The sequence below is a fragment of the Schistocerca gregaria genome, chromosome 4 (assembly GCF_023897955.1).
Source record: "Schistocerca gregaria isolate iqSchGreg1 chromosome 4, iqSchGreg1.2, whole genome shotgun sequence".
Taxonomy (NCBI): domain Eukaryota; kingdom Metazoa; phylum Arthropoda; class Insecta; order Orthoptera; family Acrididae; genus Schistocerca; species Schistocerca gregaria.
The window spans coordinates 654,155,487-654,176,831 of record NC_064923.1 but is presented as its reverse complement, the minus strand read 5'-3'; the positions used below and the strand labels follow the sequence as shown (position 1 = coordinate 654,176,831).

At 37.0% G+C, this 21,345-nt stretch overlaps 1 protein-coding gene across 1 annotated transcript in view; it reads left to right on the top strand.

Moving 5' to 3' along the window:
• LOC126267400 (serine/arginine repetitive matrix protein 1-like) overlaps positions 1-2,402 on the top strand; it is a 436,917-nt gene extending 434,515 nt beyond the window's left edge. Inside the window, exon 7 of the mRNA XM_049972608.1 lies at positions 41-2,402. Coding sequence (XP_049828565.1) covers positions 41-334 — 294 coding nt within the window. The 3' untranslated portion in view covers positions 335-2,402. The remainder of the gene's footprint in view (positions 1-40) is intronic.
• Positions 2,403-21,345: the final 18,943 nt, after the last annotated feature.

The following is a 21,345-nucleotide window of genomic DNA, read 5'->3' as shown; positions in this document are numbered from 1 at the left end:
TTACTTAGACTACAACAACTTGCAAATGCCTCTCTTTCAGGAAACTCAAGCAAAAAAGCCAGACTGGAGAAAACGGCATGAGGAATTCATTGCAACAATTCGTGCAGCAAAGGAGATGAAGGCACATTTGGCAGCTGGAGGGAAGCTGTCAGATTTGCCCCCACCACCACCGCTTGACACATCTGACTACATCCAGTGCCCTCACTGCCAGCGGCGGTTTAATGAGGCTGCTGCTGAACGGCACATCCCCCGATGTGCCAACATGCAGCATAATAAGAAACCTGCACCTGCTGCTAGAACCAGTGCAGGGAAGGTCGGGGCACGGCGTCGATAAATGTCATTAAAAGCTCATGTAACCTTATCTGTACTAAAATATTAAAAGGCTGCAATTCTATAACAAGTACATCTGCAAAACATAATTTATTCTTTTGTTAATAATTGGCTAAAAATTTTGATTAGGTGCACGAAAATACTTTTTTTTTTTTTTTGACCAGACGTGTCAAAATTGTCGCAGGAGTTCTTATTAGATTAAAACTGAATGTTTCACACACTCAAGCAACAGAATTCAGAAATATCTACAGGTAAATCCATTAACTAAAACAAATGACAAATACAAGCTCTGCAAAATTACATCAGTATAAGATTCATACTGATATAGCTCCTACATAATAATCACCTCCAATAATGTAAAACCATATTTTCATTAAAATGTTTGATTACAGGGCCATAGTTTTGTAGCTACATTTAATATAAAGGACTGTGAACTTAGACTCTTCAAACTGTCATATTATCTTGTCATTTTCTGGTCTAACATGTCATATTTATATGAAATAATGCCCTTTTTGTAAAAATTCATGCAGTTATTCATACTGTGGTTAAATTATGTTCAGATCTACAGGTGATAATTGACATGTTAAATATGTAGTTAGGAACCTTAGACTGCAGGCTAGACCTTGGCAGGGGTGCAACCATTACTAAGCAGCCACAATAAATGTGCTAGATGACTCTTGTTCCATAGTCAGAGTATGACTGTGATTTAGGACCATAATCTAAGCACACACCAACCAAATAGTTGCTTTGTCTTCGGTATGTAAAAAATTTTCTTGTCTATTCAGTAGCCACTGTCCTCACTCTGTACTTTATCGCAGTTTAATCTAAAATGTGGTCAATTACTTAATTATTTTTTCTCCGCTATATGTAGAGTGAAAGTATGATTTCAGAAATAATTTACTGTATCACACCTGATATTCATCGAAAGCAACTGTGGCAATACCAGTAATAAAATGAAAATCCTTGTTCTATACCCTCACCAAAATACACCTGAGACAAGTGTAATAGTCGCTTAAGGCTTGAATGTGATTGTGAAATTAATATGTGTGTGCCATAATGATTATTTCGACCATGAAAACTAGCTTCGACAAAATTCTCACAATGATTTCAAAGTATTGCCAACTTTGAATTACGAAGTCATTTTATTTTTTTAAATGATCTCAGCTACTTTTAGAAAGAGTTTTGAGGTGATGTATTTCATGAGTATATGTTTATAAGAACCACAGTGAATGTTACTGTAATTTTAAAGAAGTTATCTGATTAATTTAATATTCACAGAGAAAGATAAATATGTATGGTAAATATGGAGGTTAACGAGTAATATACTTACACAAAATTGTGCTTAGTGCATGGATGTGAAGAACTAATACCAATTCTGATCATGCCAGTAAACTTAAAAGCTAACACGGTATGCAAAAAGTATTGGAATCAGATAAAAATGAAAATCACAAAAGCTAATGTTATGAGGAGATGAAATATGCGTAACCATGATGATGATTCATATATATTCTTAATCAGTTTTTTTAAGTCTTGATTATTTCTTATTGTGCAAATTTTTCATTAATTAAAGCCTATTTCTGCAAAATTTTGTCATTTGAGAGTATTATGTTTATTGTAGCTTACAACTACAGAAAAGAGCCATTTAAAGCCAGATGTTTACAAAAACCATGTAAATTTTACTCAATGTTTGTTTCTGTTACTACAAAGAAGTAGGACTCATATATAAAATCTGTAACCGAATATATTGTAAAATGTCTGAAATAATAATCATTTAAATCACTATTGAAATACTGAAACATGAGAAGGGTTCTTAACAGTAACTGAAAATAGAGGAAAGATGTCAAAGACTTACCTGCATCTTTGCAGACAGTGTAAACAAATTATATATACTGGTGTTGGTATACATATTGTAGTTCAATAACTTTTACTTTAGACAAAAACAGTCTTGTTCTTAATTGAAGCATAAAAATGTGTATGAAGTAAACAAAAAAAGACATTATTATGTGAACAACTTTTATATTCAAGCTTGTATTTTAAACAGAAAAATAAAATATTTTAGGGACAACAAAAAATCAACTCTGTTTCCCGCGAACACAATTTTAACATTATGCAACTTCAAATAACACTTATAAAACATAAGACACATATTTTAAAATGTGATGGTCCATGTTTTTATTAGTAAAAGCTCCATACTTTCCCCTAAGTTGTATCCGCAGGATTTGTGTCCTTGCCAATTCCTGTGATCTCTCTTTCACTAGATAGGAGTCCTTCGCATTCCACTTCAAAAGCACTCTCATTCATACGAGGGTGTAGCAGTTCACTCCCCCTCCCCCCCCCCCCCCCCACCCAAAAAAAAAGAGAAACTAAATTTTGTGTCAATAGATATTATTTTTGTCACATTTGTGCTGGTACAAGAACAGACATTTACCACTCACTATAAACTATTCAGAGTAAAAGGACTAATTTTTAAAAGAAATAAAGAGGCTACAGAAAAATACCTGTATAAAAATTTCCAGGATACTTTATTGCTATAAATTACCTAATCAGTGAGAAGCTCAGGTCTACTTGTAAATAAATAAATCCTAATAATTACAAACAGTCATCATAAGAGCTGTGAAACTACTGTGGCCTACTGAAGTAAACCCTCTACAATCTGGAAGTGGTGAACTGGGTACAAACTGAGTGAAGATATATAAAGAGTTCTATAACCTATGGAATATTTTTGTTCTACATAGTTATCCTCCCATCTGTTAATAAAAATAAACTGTATTTATAGCACGATTGACAATTTCGACATTTACTTAAAGTTTTATTCAAAAATTGTTGATTTCAATGTGAAACAGAGGGATACTGTAGCAAAAATAGAAAACTAGAAGTACATTTCACATAGCACTAGAAAATGCAATTTCGTCAAGAAACACACAAAATATAAACATGTCAAACATCACTTCAATACTTCATCGAGCTTATATGAAACTTGTTTCTGTTTCTCGTAAATACTTTCATACTTATCATCAATATTATTATTATTATTATTATTATTATTATTATTATTATTATTATCAATATCAATAGGAACGTATTGCCTTTGATCATGCCAATGAACATTCTATTGAGGACAAAATAACAACATTAATCACAAAGACTTTTTTTGTTTGTGCGTGTAAACCGTACTTGCATGGAAGGTAACGGCTTTAACCAACCTACATAAAAATGCAGAAATTATGTGATCAACTAATTTTTATTACTTATAAAGTACATACAATTGTTCTAAGGATACAAAATACATTGAATGATACACAGTTCTATTCATAATTATCTGCGAAAAAGAAAAAGGAAAAAAGAAACCATTGACTCTGTTTCTCTCTTACACATTCATTTATGTTTATTTCCTTACCAATGTTACCAATATTGCCGGTAATCCTACCATTTACTACGTCATCTGTGTACAGTACCAAAACTACTGAACCATAGTTTCTGTACAGTGCAGCTTAAGTGGTCCTTTTTACCATTTATTACTGTTGTTCACAGGTTTTTTTAATTAACAAGAAATGTGTACCTAATATTAAAAATTAACAAAGGTAATTAGGTCTCTACACTAGCAACTTTATATATATATATATATGCGCAAGCGTGCGCATACGTGAAAACACGCTACACCTTAAGTTTGCCTTGCAGATGATCTGCACAAAGTCTTCAGGAGAACATGGTTTCATACATCAGCCCAGTTTTTACATTATCACAAAAATGACCTGCAATGGGAGTGCTGTCGAAGAACAGGGCAAGAGCCAGTAGATTAGATTAGATTAGATTAGATTAGTACTTGTTCCATAGATCATGAATGCGACACTTCGTAATGATGTGGAACGTGTCAGGTTAATAAGAGGTGTCTATACGAGATATTACATTAGACAACATATTACATGAAACTTAATATTTTTATTTTTTTGTGGGGCTGGGGAAATTACCCACTTACTACATCCAAAAATTCATGTAATGAGTAGGAGTGGCCATTCATAAATTCTTTTATTTCCTTTTAAATCCTATATGGCTATCTGTCAGACTTTTGATGCTGTTAGGTAAGTGACCAAAGACTTTTTGTGGCAGCATAATTACCCCCTTCTGAGCCAAAGTTAGATTTAACCTTGAGTAGTGAAGATCATCCTTACTCTTAGTGTTTTAGCCATATAACTGCTATTACTTTTGAATCCGTTCAGATTGTTAATAACAAATTTCATAATTGAATATATATATATTGTGAGGCTACAGTGAAGATCCCTAGCTATTTAAATAAGTGCCTGAAGCATCATCTTTAGCTGCAGCAATTATTATGATTACACACTTTTGTGCAAGAACACATTTTTACTCATGATGAGTTACCCCAGAATATGATGCCATACGGAAGCAGAGAATGAAAATAGGCGTGGTAAGCTAATTTACTGAGATGTATATCGCCAAAATTTACAATGATCCTGATAGCATAAGTAGCTGAACTCAAATGTTTCAGCAGATCTTAAGTGTGGTTTTTTTTTCCCCAGTTCAACCCCTCATTGGTGCACACACCTAGAAATTCTGAATATTCTACCTTCGCTACCAATTTCTGATCGAAGTCTATATTTATTAATGGTGTCATTCCATTTACTGTGTGGAACTGTATATACTGTGTTTTGTCAAAGTTTAATGAGAGCCCATTTGCAGAGAACCACTTAATGATTTGGTGTGATAGCTATACTTGTATCATCAGCAGAAAGTACCAGCTTTGCATCTTCATGAATATAGAATAGCAAGTCATTAATATATATTAAGAACAGCTGAGGACCCAAGACCGAACCTTTCAGCACCCCATTCTTGATTGTTCCCCAGTTTGAGAAATCACCAGTTTTTGCATATTACGTGAACTGCTTATTTCAACTTTCTGCACTTTCCAGTTAGGTACGATTTAAACCATTTGAGTGCTGTCCCATTCATACCACAGTATTTGAGCTTATCTAGAAGTATTCCATGATTTACACAATCAAAAGCCTTTGAGAGATCACAAAAAATCCCTACGGGTGACTTCCAGTTACTCAGAGCATTTAATATCTCATTAGTGAAAGTACATATAGCATTTTCCATTGAAAAACCTTTCTGGAAACCAAACTGACATTTTGTTAAAACTTTATTTTTACAAAGGTGTGAAGCTACTGTACAATACATTACTTTTTCAAGTATTTTGGATATGGCAGTTAGAAAAGAGATTGGATGCTTGTTGTTGACATCAGGCGTATCCCAATGGTTTAACAATGGCGTACTTCAGTCTGTCTGGGAAATACCCTGCTTCAGAGAGCTATTACATATGTGGCTAAGAATCCCTTTATCTCTTGGGAACAAGCTTTTATTATCCTGCTGGAAATGCCATCAATTCCATGTGAGTTTATTATCTTCCTAATTTCAGAAGGAGAGGTGGGTGGAATTTCAATTGTATCAAATTGTGTGGGTAAGGCCTCTTCTATTAACTGCCTTGCTTCTTCTAATGGACATTTAGATCCTATTTTCTCTACAACATTTAAAAAATGATTATTCAAAATGTTTTTTACTTCCACCTTTTGTTGTTTGTCAAGTTTCCATTTGCTTTGATGGTAACGCCATCATCCTGTACTCTTGGTTGCCCTGTCTCCCTTGTAATAATATTCCAAATTGTTTTGATTTTGTTATCAGAGGTATTAATCTCAGACATGATGCACATGCTTCTGGACTTTTTAATGACCTTTCTTAATGTAGCACAGTAGGTTTTATAATATTTGGCTGTTTCTGGGTCATTAACCTTTCTTGTTGTTAGATACAGTTCCCTTTTGTGGTTACAAGACATTTTTATTCCTTTTAGCAAGCCAAGGTTTGCACGGTTTCTTCTTATTAGATTTAACTACTTTCTTTAACTACTTTCTCGGGGAAACAGTTTTCAAATTCACTTACAAGTGTATCATGAAATAAGTTATATTTTAAATTAGCATTGGGTTCCTTGTGCACCTCATCCCAGTCTAACTGCCAAAGATTTTCCCTGAAATTTGTAATTGTTGAGTCATTAATTGAACACACAACTTTGGAGGGTAGTTTTGAATTACTGAGTGGAGTTATGTCATACTCTGTGACTAGCTGAGCACCATGATCAGAAAGGCCATTCTCAACAGGACAAGAATTTGTTTTTAAACTTATCTTGGTCTATAAAAGTGTTATCTATCTATGTGCTCCTGTCCTTTACTACCTGAGTAGGAAAATCAATGACAGGTGTCAAATTGAAAGAACCGAGCAAGACTTCCAGGTCATTCTTCCTATTACACTCTTTCAGTGAATCAGTCCCCACAAATTATAATTTGCTTTTCCCTATCTGACAGACAGCACAACAAGGCATCCAAGTTTTTCCAGGAATAAATGAAAGATTCCTGAAGGGGACCTATTACTGTTACAACTAAAAAAGAGCCCTCCTTCAGTTTAAGTTGACAGGCACATGCTTCTATATGTTGCTCTAGACAAAACTTTTTTGTATCTAAGCTTTTTACACAGTGATAATTTTTGACATATATGGCAACTCCTCCTCCTCACTTTATTCTTTCTACTCATATGTTTGTACTGCTATGTGGAACAGTGACAGATATGATTAGTTGGCCTTCAAAGACATTAAATTATGATACAAATTTACCAGTGCTGTGTGCAGCTGAGTATGATAAATGACTTTTATTGAAGTTGCAAAGGAAGTGCAAGAACTATTTTACTGGATGGAAATGCACTTAACAGAACAAATTTAGATGGAACATAGGTGGTTTTTCCACATGCTGATCCAAGTTGTTCTTACAGAAGGTCCATAAACATCCTGAGCAGTTAGCATATGCAAACAAACATATCAGATAGGCTGTCTTACTGTAACTGGCAGTGATAATGAAAGATCAACTTTTGGGCAGAATTTTAAAAAAGACATTGAAAATATCACTGGGCTTCTGACAAAAATTTGTGCAGAATGTCTTGTTTTGCTAGTTTTGGATGTCAGTGTTTGCCAGATAGGGTGGGCTTTATATTAATTTGTCTACCACTGTATCTTGCTTTTCCTTTACCAGAGGCCCTTCATAGGTAATTATAGTGATTGAAGAAAATATGATCTTTTCTATCCGTGACACTTATCAACATGAAACCAATTCTGTATCAACCATAGACCATTTACAGCAGAATAAGTTTAGTCATTAATATACTATTGATAACATAAGTATTTTTAAAGTATTTTTATCAGTATCTATAAAATCTAAAACTGACGTTTCATTTCAAAAAAGTTCTGTTACCTTGTAGCATCTTAACTTTAAAAACAATGTAGAGGTATGATCAAGCAGTTTTGTGAGATACAGGGTGAGTAATGAGATTCACCCCCCCCCCCTTCCCCCCTGGTTTCTGAGGGTATTCCTTATGTTATTTGGAACAAAAAATGTGAATGCAGTAATGGGATCAGAACCATAATTAAGTAGCTACAGTAATTGAAAGTCTCAGAAAAATGGCAAAAACAAAATTTATTGTAGGATTTCAATTTCAAAAATGTGCATAATAATTAATTTAATCAATATTGTAGCGGTCTATTGCATTCACAGTGGATTTAAATCAAGTGTTCAAAATTTCCTTCTTGCATTTTGAAGGCAAATATTCACATGGGAGTAAACCACGCAAGAAGCATTTCGTAAATTCACATGTCGTTCCTTATTGATGTTGCAACATCGAAAATGCGTAGCAGCAATTATTCTCGTGTTTCCATCTTAATTTCATACATGATGTCTTTCATCCACCCCCAGATGCAGTAATCTAGGGGTATTAAATGGGGATCTGGCAGGCCAGATGATAGGGCCCCAGTGACCTATCCATTGATGAGGGAATTGCTGATTAAGATAAGCTGTTACCACGTGGTGGAAGTGTGCAGGTGCCCCATCATGTTGGATGTACATGTGGTGCCTTGTTTCCAGAGGAACATCTTCAAGAAGCTGCAGTAAGTCTTCTTGCAAAAAGTTACCACACATATGACCATTTAAATTTCCCGGGAGAATATATGGTCCTAGTAATTGGTCACACAAAACAGAACAGAACACAACACAACACAACACCAAACCAGACATTGACGCTGAATCTGCATTGAAATTGAGATACTACTGTGGCATGGGGATTTTCGTCTGCCCAGACATGCATGTTGTTGACACCATCTCTTGTAACGGTTGCCTCATCATTGAACATTATGAAGTGATAGAGCTGCCGATTTCCATTTAATCTGTTACAAAAGTGCAAACAGTTGGCACAATTATGTGGCACTAAGTGGTGAACTTTCTGCACATGAAAAGGATACAGTCCATGCTCATGAAGAATCCCACATACCTTAGACAGTGAAACGATCAGTTGGATAGCTAGGTGTCCTGTACTTGAACGAGGACTGTGCTGTACTAAATTAAGAATGTTTTCCTCTTCTTGAAAGTCACAATGTCTTTAGAAGTGAATATGAATACTGGGAAGAGTACCAGTTTCTAGCAATGTTCAATACGTTCCACTAAATGTTTTGGCACTCGGAATCCTACAATTAGGATACCAACAGTGATATTCAGCAACAGCAGTTTCACATTACCATCACAGAAGTCCAAAATTTACACCATCTCTCCATACTCCTATGACGAAAAATTGTGCGGCATCACAAAGTGTACTGCACACTGGAAATAATAACATTAAACACTGACTGCACTATCAACATGGTTGTTATGTAAATGTACCAATCGCTGCACTAGATTTTTTTTTTTCAAAACTCTGAGGTCATGGAACGTGTCAGTACATGAAATTGCAACATAAAAGTAATCACATATAAAAAAATGTTTATGAAACCAAAAAAAGTAACTTCATACGTAAACATAATCAACAATACAATAATAATCAGCTTAATTTTTCAATGAACTCCTCAACAGAATACGAGTGACCCATGAGGAAACTCTTCAGCTTAGATTTGAAAGCATGTGGATTACTGGTAAGATTTTTGAATTTTAGTGGTAGATTATTGAACGTCTATCTAAGAATGATCGTGTGTCCTGTGAACACAAATGTAGCACTCCATACGCCGTGGCACGTTTCGGAACTGTTTTAGCTCTTTAATTATGGATCTGTTCACATAACTGCACTTATGCTTTTTGTTCCAAATAACCTAAGGAATAACCTCCAGCAACTGGTGAAAAATCTCGTGACTCACCCTATATATAAAAAAAAACTTTCACATTTTTTTTGTGAGAGATCCAGTCTTTGCTGGTTTGTGTTCTGATATAATGTAGTCCAGTTTGCGTCTAATTTGTAATGGTGTATGTTCTCTTTGGTACTAAGCTCTCCCAAGCTGCTTTCAGCACAAAGTAATGCTGTAAAGATATACAGGTTTACAAAACTCAGTATCTTCAGGTTATTTTATTTATTCATGTCAAAGGATCATACAATACAAGATAAAAACATGTACATACATAACATTTATAAACTAATTGCTCATTTAAAAAATTGAAGATAACATTACATCTTATAGATCATAGTGTATACTGATATACATTTAAAGAATGGTAAACAAAGGAAAAAAGACATATGACAATCTAAGCAACTTTGGCCAGTATTTGCCAATCACAATGATTCAGAGCTTGCAGACATCAAGTCATCAATACCGTATTTACCCGAATCTAATCCGGTTTGTGTAATCCAAAAAACCGCCTGCGGCTTAGAATCGAGTGCAAAGCAGGCGAAGGTTCTGAAAAATGTTGGTAGGTGCCGCCACAACTAACTTCTGCCGACGAATATATGTAGCGCTACACAGGCATGCTTTGTAGGCACCAAAGCCCTCTGCGTCAGTAAAAAAAAAGTGGAAGACGAGCTTTTTTTTTCTCCGCTCCGAGTTTCGACCACTGCATTTTCATACATTATCCAATGAAGTAAATACCAATTCCGTATTGTTCATCTTCGAATGTTGCAGAATTTCAGTGTACTACGAAAATCTGACTGGCAAGACTGTTTGGGATGTTTGTCAATATGGCCAACTCTACGTTTTGAATTTTTTCTTACCTGTGAGAAGCGATGGTTGCTAATAGGAACTTGATGAAATGTGAATCACATACAGTACTATCTTCACCATAAGAATAATAAGAATATAAACATTTTGCCATGTATTCTTTCGTGTTTGCTGCTATCTCATTTAAATCCTGTCTGCCTAATGAACTACGAAACTAGTGTGATACAACAGCAAACGCGGAAGAATATACGTATCGTGTCATGTTTATATTCGTATTATTATTATTATTATTATGCCTAATAGTGATACAGTCAGAAATGAAGCACGGCAACTGAGTAGATTTTTAAATCTAAGATGACTAATTTCTGTGCAGAATTTGATGTACTAAAGAAGCGGCCACAAAGATTTTCAAACGGAGAAAAATTTTCGCCTAACTCTCGTTCAGAACATGTTCTATCATACGCAGTCTATTATTTGGTTCTTGTTGATCATTATCAAAGAAAGCAGCAGTGTAAGTAACAACAAATAGCAGTCTCTTGCCATTGTTTCGCTAATGAGACAATTCCTCTCTCTCTCTCTCTCTCTCTCTCTCTCTCTCTCTCTCTCTCTCTCTCAACTGTAAGCGGCGGTAGCGCGCACAAAAGCAAGCCATGCCGTGAGCGGCGACAGGTCGTAAACACGCACTATCAGAATGCGACAAACAATGCATGACACAATACAGTAATGCATTTTCAACATAGAGTGACAAACACCTATAACAAAGAAAACGACACTTATTAGATCAAAGCAAAATAAGCAATCGACTCATACCAGACGAAGCACGTGAAAAAGGAAGGGTACCCGTATAAATACGGATGGAGCGCCTGACGCATAGCAATGGCTACCTGGTAAAGCGTAACTGCTAAGCTTACGACTCGCATTGCACCAAACTACTGTAGCTGTACCGTCATTCATTCGTCCTAAACTCTCTCTCATATTACAATGGACCAACTTTGTTTCGATTTGGAGGTGCGGCCTAAAACTATTCTCTCCCTTGAATTTCGAGTCTCAAATTTCGGGTGCGGCTTAGATGCTGGATTTTTTTTCCCCCTTTATTTCGAGTCTCATTTTTCAGGTGCGGCTTAGATTCGAGTAAATACGGTAATGTATCTTGGAGACATATTCTACGTTGGTATAAGTGCTTCGCAGTTTGCTGAACTCCACAGTAACAAAGGGTTGATGATGTGGGGCAAACCCATTTCTGCAAATTGTGTTTTGAACTTGTGACTCCAGTTCTAAGCCTGTTCAGAATTTTCCACACAGGCTATTCTTTGGTGAAATCAGCATGGTATCATCTAGTAGCGTTCAGACCTCACCGTTCACATAGATAATTAGGAACACATCACTGGACAGTGTTATCTGTTATCCTTGTGAAACTTTTCCTTGATGTCAGTCAAGAAGGAGGAGGATGGTTTATAGGAGGTATACACTTTGTGCCCCTCTCTGCAAGCAGCTATGTCATGCTAATTTCTGGTGGGCAATTCCAGTTAAATGGCAGCACTTGTCCTGTGGTTTAGGCTTCAGAGTCTACATGAGTCATTACATTAGAAACAATATTCACTAGTTTAATATGGGCAGAATTATACCGATCAGGACTAGCATCTTCACCTGCAATGCAATATAAAGCTGCAGTTTTAACTGTTTTTGCTGTTGTACCCCCAGGACATTTCCATAATTTTGTGCAATATGTAGTTTCTTGCAGATACTTTTTGTTTTACATTTAGACATAGTTGCCTGAAAGTCAGTGTATGGAAAGAGTGACCCCAAGATATATGAGCTGAAAACTATGGTGTGTTCCAGTCACTCACAATTTCCCAAAGGCCTGTCTGTTCTTTCAGGTTGGCAGAGAGGGGTGGGGGGATGACAGCATTCTTTAGGATAGATTTTGTTCATTATTCTCAGACTTTTATCTTAGTTTTCAGAATTTTACAGATGTAACAGGAATGTCACCATACCAGTAAACCACAGGAGATGTTTAACTGGAAGGGACCAAAGTATGCCATTTCTGATACTGATTTGTCATGCTACGGTCGCAGGTTCGAATCCTGCCTCGGGCATGGATGTGTGTGATGTCCTTAGGTTAGTTAGGTTTAAGTAGTTCTAAGTTCTAGGGGACTGATGACCACAGATGTTAAGTCCCATAGTGCTCAGAGCCATTTGAACCATTTGAACTGATTTGTCAGTGTCCACATCAGATAGCACACACAAGCTGCTCTCTTGCAGAAATGATAAATACACTTGTCCCAGTTTAACATGGTATCAGTGTGAAAGCCTAACAGTTCTACTGATTTACTATGTACATCTTTAGTTGAACATAATCAATTGACCAGTCCATACAGTGTACCAGATGTTAAAACTATTAAAATATAAAACAATTTAAAAGTCTAGTAGTGCTCAGTAGTTACATTTATTTAAGTCAATTAGAAACTTGCACAACCATTTTCATAACTTTTAAGTTGAATCTTCTGGTACATTTCTGTACACAAAATTTATATAAAATAATACATTGATAATGAGGAAATGAAGTTACCTGAGATACCAGAAAGTACTAAGTGAATAAACGTAAACAAGGAAGGAAATGTTATGCATCTAGTTAGGAAACCAGGTGTGGGTCACATATTCCCCACAAACAATGAGTGCATTCATATATAATAAATAAGATTACATGGTATTATCATGAGTATTATACTGCTTGGCGTTGTATGCCTAACATACTACTGAATTAGCTTCTACATGGGAAGGTATGCCATTAGTTGAAACAATAAAAAGAAATGAACCCAGGACAGAGCTCTATGGCACACTGGTTCAAACTCCCATCAGCAGTATGTGTCTGTTTTAAGTAAGACATACTGTCTATTGTTGCTTACTTAGAACTTAATTACAGTTATTGATGAGTTGTGTACGCCATAAAATTCCAGTCTTGCAGGTAGGTTGTTAAAGTGAATAAAAATATTTTACTGAGATCACTAAATAGACAGATAAAATTTCCTTATAGCTGGCTGCACCCAAGAAACTCAAAGTATGAGAAAACAAACAAGACGAAGTGGTCAGTAGTTTTTAAGTGAGCTCTGTTTTGAAGATTGGTATAACTTTAGATGTCTTGTACATCAGAGAAAACTCCACATTCTAAACATATATTAGAAATGAAAGAAAGTAATTGACAAATAGCATGTTTCATTTTTTTTTAAATTCTACAATTTGAGAACCAATAACACTCCACTTCTGAAGTTGGACACAGTTTTCATAATATTCCTGGGAGTGAAAGCTTTTCTTTGGAACATGGCTCTGAGCACCATGGGACTTAACATCTGATGTCATCAGTCCCCTAGACTTAGAACTACTTAAGCCTAACTAACGTAAGAACATAACACACACATATGCCTGAGGCAAGATACGAACCTGCAATCATAGTGGCAGCGTGGGTCCAGACTGAAGCACCTAGAACTGCTTGGCCACAACGGCTGGCCTTTGAGACATGGAACACTCTTGTTTTGGAACACTCTTGTTTTCAGCTCACTTACCATTGTTCTCGGTCCAGAACTACATCTTGTTTGTGGATTTAAGATTTCTTTTTTGGTAGGGTCCTCTGCTGCCTTTCATTTGTTGGGAGCATCTTCTATGTACTGTTAATAAGCATAACTTCTTTCCAGAAACAGTTTTTCTGTAGATTACTTTACATTTTAAATAAGCTTTTTAAACACTGCCATTCAGTTCAAGCTCTTGTTTATAAGATTCTTTTAAAAATAAAGAGTGTCCCAGAAGAAACAGTCAATATCAGGAATATGACAGGAATGACCATTTGAAACAAAGAAAAGTCGAGTAAACATGGGTCTAAAATGCATACCTTAAGAGTTATGAGTAATTGTTCATCTTCACTGCTGTGAAACACATCTCTACTACTGAATACATGCTCAAAGCTCTTAAGGTACGCATTTTAGAACCCATGTATATACAGTATTTCTTCTTGTTTTAGTCCACATTATTTCCACTCAAAATATGGACAGCAAAGAGTTTGCAGTATAAGAGATTTGTTTCACGATTTTGAAGATGAAGAATGCATTTTAGAGACCATGATTACTAAATCCCCCCCCCCCCCCCCCCCCCCCATCTCCTTACACACACACACACACACACACACACACACACACACACACACACACACAATCGTTCCTGACATATACCTGAATACTGACCATTTTTCCTGGAACACCCTGTAAATTCTGCATAGTCTGAGCATTTCCTCTACATGTGATCCAAACCATCAATATACCATTTTAGCCATCTATTTATTTATTTATTTATGTTTTTGTTTAAGGAAGTTTTAATTAACTGCAAACAAGAGGACCATTTCTGACTGTTTTCAGCAAAATAAAACAGGGTATACATCACACATTTGATTCCAGTAAAAAACAGAACTGCAGTACACTACCCGCAGTAAGCACATATGACATTCTGCAGCTTATTGATAGCCTCAGAAACAAACAAAAAATCAGCAAGATTAGATGAAATTTCTCCGTATCTATTGAATATATGCAAACAACAACTAATAAAACCACTAGTTCATCTAATAAACTGTGTTCTTGAAGACAGTGTGTTCCTGAGAAACTGAAAATGGCTGTACTTAAACCAATACACAAAAAGGGGGAAATAAAGCATGTACAGAACTACAGACCCATTGCCTTAATCTCAACTTTCAGCAAACTGACAGAGAAAATAGTATTTAAAAAAATCCTGGTACATTACAAAAATGCAGACATATATTAGGTTATTTCCAGCATGGTTTTAGAAGAGGTCGAAGTACCTCGTCAACGGCAGTAAAATTTGTACACCATGTACTTCAAAAAATAAATGAAAAATCCCAAGCAGCAGAAGTATTTCTGGGCCTCTCAAGGGTTTCTGATGGAATACATCATGATGTGCTCTTATCAAAAATTGCGAAGAGTGGTGTCACATGCAACTGATAGAAGCATATTTAAAGGGTAGACAGCAGCGCACGGAGGTTACAATTCTAATGGAGAATTACTGAAGAGGGGAAGGTCAAGTATAAGAAATGTACATTTTGTTGTTCCTCAGGGCTCCATTTTAGGTCCAATCCTATCCATATGCTACGTAAATGAGCTCCCAAGTTCTCTTGACAGTAAGCAATTGATTATTATGTATGCAAATGAAACATCTGGTGTCTGGTATGCAGCAAGTAAGCCCAGCCTAGTTGAACAAATACATAACTTTATTGAAAAAGCACGAGCTCACTTTGAAAGAGACAACCTAAAAGTAAACATAGAAAAAAAACTAATACTATTCATTTTAAACCAAGTGGTCCAAACAGACAAAATACTGTGATTGATGAAATTCTACCAAAAACCCGTACAGAGTGTAAATTCTTGAGTTTATGCATAGATGATAGATTTTCATGGAACCAGCAAACTGATTATGTCTGTAAAAAAATTACACCCAGCCTATATGTATTAAGAAGGGTATCACCAAATCTTAATTCTGAAACCCTATGGACTGTATATTATGGATCAGTTTACCCTTTCTTGTCTTATGGAATAGTACTGTGTGTGTGTAGGGGGGGGGGGGGGGGTATATGCCAAACTAATATGAAAAGGATTTCCATACTGCAGAAGCAAGCCTTGAGGATCGTGGTAAAAGTAAGAGCAGGAACGTCTTGCAAAACATTATTCATTAGGCACAATATTCTTACCATATGTGCCATCTATGTACTAGAAACTATAATACTACTGAAAGAAGACACCAAGTTCACAAAAAGAAACATGAATATTCACAACTATGAAACAAGGGATAGAATAGACTTTCAAATGATTAAAAGATGATTAACAGCTAAAATCCCCTATGTAAAAGGAGCTGTTTTTAATAGCTTGTTACCAAATGAAGTTAATATATTGGCAGGGGATGCTTTTAAAAAACAAGTCAAGCAGTGGCATATCCAAAAATGCCATAACAACTTGAATTTATCATGAATTGTAATGTAATAACAAATAATGTAAACTAAAAGAAATTGTAATAACTTTATACTTAGCTGAAAATGCACTTGTGTAAAATTACACGTTATGAGCAATAAATTGAAATTATCAAAAAAACTGTGTGCACCACCAACTATCCCAGTTTCCATGTTACAAAAGAAATCCCAGATTACATCTGCTACTCTGACAATAAATTAATTAATATATTCTTTCTTCTGCCATCTCATCCATGGCACATTAGGTTTGGTGTTAACTGATGTGTCTGACTCAGAATGTTGTTCACAATATACAGTGAAAAGTAATGATACATGAAATGCACTAGCTCAACCAGCAAGTCAGACATCACACATATCTTTCAAAGATTAATATTATCTGAACAATCATTACTCCACATGGGGCTGCAGTTTGTACACAGTAAATTCAATGATCTTGTGAGATTGAAAACATGTTCTTGGAACACGTTCATCAGTATCTGCCTTCCTATACTGCAATCACCACAGATAATGACTTCTGTTCTAGGTTTTAATGTTTTCTCCTCAAGACACAAGCAGGTATGTCTGCTTGTGTCTGTATATATGCGAATGGGTGTGTGTGTGTGTGTGTGTGTGTGTGTGTGTGTGTGTGTGTGTGTGGGCGCGCGCACACAAAAGAGGGTGTATACCTGTCCTTTTTTCCCCCTAAGGTAAGTCTTTCCGCTTCCGGGATTGGAATGACTCCTTGCCCTCTCCCTTAAAACCCACATCCTTTTGTCTTTCCCTCTCCTTCCCTCTTTCCTGATGAAGCAACCATGGGTTGCGAAAGCTTGAATTGTGTGTGTGTTTTTGTGTCTCTACCAACATACCAAAGCTTTCGTTTGGTAAGTTTCATCATCTTTGTTTGGTTCAACATTCCACGTGGGAAAAAATATCTAAAAACAAAGATGCTGTAACTTACCAAATGAAAGCGTTGGTATGCTGATAGAGACATTAAACACACACACAAATTTCAAGCTTTTGCAACCCAAGGTTGCTTCATCAGGAAAGAGGGAAGGAGAGGGAAAGATGAAAGGATGTGGGTTTTAAGGGAGAGGGTAAGGAGTCATTCCAATCCCGGGAGCGGAAAGACTTACCTTACGGGGAAAAAAGGACAGGTATATATACACACACACACACACACACACACACACACACACACACACACACACACACACACACACACACACATCCATGTGCACATATACAGACACAAGCAGACATATGTAAATGCAAAGAGTTGAAACTCTTGATCCTCCAGGTTGCCATATGTCATGCCATGTGATTTCTTCCTGTGGGGTTATGTTAAGGACAAAATTCTTGTATGCCCAGTGCCAACAATGTTGCAAGAACTGTGGGAACCCCTCACTGCTGTTGTGACAGACATTGACAGAAACACACTAGTGAATATATGGACAGAAATGGATTACTATTTGGATGCATGCCGGGTAACCAAGGGCGCACATTGAACATTTGTAGAGTGTATCAGAAACTTGGTAAGTGTGTCTATCTTTCCATATATCATACATCTTTGTGCATTGTATGTTTGTAAATAAACAGAGCTTTGAAATCTGACAAACTTGCTAACCCTATATCTACCATGAATTCTACAATACAGTCACAAGGCTGGTATGATACCCTGTACACTTTTATCTTATTCATTACGTGTCAGTGCAGAACTATCAAACACCTTCTGGAAGGCAAGGAACATGGCATTTACTGCCTTCTGGATTTGATAAGATCCTTGATGTAGCAGCAGCATCTCTGACTAGTAATCAATATACCTTGGGTCCTGTGGTTTGAACCCGTCCACTACTTAAATTTTGAATAAAAATAAATAGCAATGGACCTTAACCCAGTATAACAAATCACTCTTATTCTGCCAAGGGCCTTGTCAAAGAGAGAGAGGGAGCAGAAAGAGTTTCATGGTAAAATCTTGCATTTAGTATGGGAAACTGCCCCTAAAAGGTGGAAGAACCAGCAATGGTCAATGACATGAGGGATAGAAAAGGCAATGGAAACCACTGTATTAAAGATACATAATACATATTTATAGGACATGAGCTTGTAATTGAAAAGTGTCACAATGATATTTCCATTGGTAAAATAATCTGGATGAGTCCTCAATTCAGAACTCCATGAAGGGTTTCCCAATTGAACGTAACCAAGAAAAAGACTGGACAACCAATGAAATGGTTGGAGCATGGAATATAACAGGTTTGAACATGTTAGGGAAGCTAGAAAATCTGAAAAGTGAAATGCAAATTCTCAGTCTAGATATAGTCAGGGTCAGTGAACTGAAATGGAAAGAAGTAAGTATTTCTGGTGAGGTGAATATAGGATAATATCAACATCAGTAGCAGCAGCAGCAAATTGTATAACACAAGTGTGATTCTTTATTAACAGGAAGGTAGGGCAGAGTTTTAGTTAATATGACAGTTCAGTGAGAGAGTTGTCTTCATATAAATAGACGGCAAAAGAATACCAGCAACAATAGTTCAAGATGATGAAGTCATCCAAAAGTCAGAAGAATCACTGTGCAAAGAAGTGGGGTACTGAAGTTCTTAAGCAGTTAGATACTGAATGATTAATACTATGAAAGGCTGTTCAGGTGAAGAGGAATGGACATCTCTACAAGGGGTCAGCACAGAATTCAGGGATAAAAACACAGGTACAAGGAAGGTAACTGCAAAGAAACCTTGTGTAATAGAAGAAATACTTCAACTCATCAACAAAAGAAGTACAGAAATGTTCAAGAAAATTCAGGAATACAGAAATATGAGTCACTTAGTAATGAAATAAATATGAAGATCAGGGAAAACAAGGCAAAATGATTGCACCAAAATGTGAAGAAATCTAAAAAGAAATGGTTGTCGGAAGGTCTGATTCAGCTTATATACTTAAGCCAAAATAACTTTCCATGAAATTAAAAACAAGGGATTCTGCATTAAGAGTGCAATGGCAATTCCAATGGTACATGCAGAGGAGGGAGCAGAAAGATGCAAAGAATACATTAAATGCTTCTATGAGGAAAAGCACTTGTTTGGTGATGTGACTGAGAAAGAAATGGGAGTCAATACACAAGACAATAGAGGATCCAGTATTAGTCAGACTTTAACAGAGCTCTGGAAGACTTGCGACCAAATCAAGCAAAAGGGATAGATAACACTCTTGTGAAATTTCTAAAATCACTGGAAAAAGTGGGTTTGTTTGTTTTGTTTTAGGGCGCAAAAGCAAGTGCAGTCATCAAATGCACCCAAGTTAAAACTACAGAACATGAAGACAGAGAGAAGTACAAAAACGACTATGCGTCAGTCCCAATTGACAGAAGAGTAGACAGCTAAAACCAGGAATGTGGAGAAAGGGCTACAAAGGACACAATAAAAAAAGAGAGATCCAAAACTAAAAATTAAATGGCCTTCGCCATATTGCTTTGACAGATAAAAAGTAAAACGCAGTCAACAACCCCCGTGTCATTTGCTAAAACGGTCGATAACTCAGATACCGAACCCAAGAGGGAAAGTAAATAGTTAAAAAATGGGCATTCTGTCAGGAAGTGGCAGACAGTTACAACTTGGGCGCAATGCGTACAAAGTGGTGGGGGAGCGCAACTTAACAAATGACAATGGCTAAAAAGGCAGTGCCCAATATGCAATCTAGCTAAATGATCTCTTCCCAGCAGTAGGGCTGAGAGGAGGTTGTCCAAGCCGCTGGGAGAGGCTTAATAATGCAGAGTTTATTCCCATGAAGGGAGGGCCAATGGCAATGCCAAAGGAACACCACCTCCTAACAGATGGCAACACAGAGATCATGGGAGGGAATATAGGAAACAGTGGTCTGAGGTACGGAACTGCAGCCTTGGCAGCAGCGTCAGCGGCCTCGTTTCCTGGCAGATCGACATGACCGGGAACCCACATAAACTTCACAGTGGTTCCATCAAGAATGAGCAAGCGACAGTTTTCCTGGACCCGTTGCACTAAGGGACGGGCAGTGTACAGTACACATAGACTTTGAAGGACACACAGTGTCTGAACAGAGGACACAATTGGAAAGCCGTGTTGCCGAATGTACTCCATGGACTGATACAGGGCGAAGATCTCGCCTGTAAATACTGAGCAGTGTGCCAGAAGCCGATATTGAAAGACATGGGTGCCAATTTTACAAAGGCACACCCGACACCACAGTCAATATGACAGACATCAGTGTAAAAAACGGCACTATCGCAAAGTTCCATATGAAGATTGTGACACTGAAGGAGATAAGAGTAAGGCTGGAGTAGTGACCTTAAGAAGTGAATGAAGGCTAAGGTTAACACGGGCCACTGCACGAAGCCAAGGTGGTGGTGAGTTCACACCCACCAGGAAAGCTGCAGGTAGTGTGAAGTACGTTAAGCTGCTGGAGCAAGTGCCAAAAGCGGACTCCAGAAGGTAACAGAGGAAAAGAATATTCCCCATACTGGTGATCAAAGGAATCATCAAAGAAGGAAGCAGGTATAGGATGGGTGGTCACACAAGACAGACAAACAGCATGCATACCTGCTGAGGAGAAAGTCACGGCGGTAGGACAGTGGTAGTTCAGCAGCTTCAGCACACAGATTCTCAACTGGGCTAGTGTAAAAGTTGCCAGTGGCCAAACAGATGCCACAATGGTGAATTGTGTTGAGTTGGCATAAGATGGAAGGAAGTGTAGAAACATAAACCCACCATTGAGGACATTTACGACACTGAGGTTCTGCATACAGTGGGCTGCCAGGTAACACACATGGGAGGACAATGAAACTTTCCTATCAAGCATGAGCCCCAGGAATTCTGTAGTTTCAACAAATGGAAGAGCATTAAAAATGGTAGGAGAAACCAATTGCACCACCAGAAGTTCATACGGATGTTTTTCTCAACTGAAGAACAAAAACCATTATCGATGCTCCAGGAGTAAAGATGATCAAGATACTCCTAAAAACGCT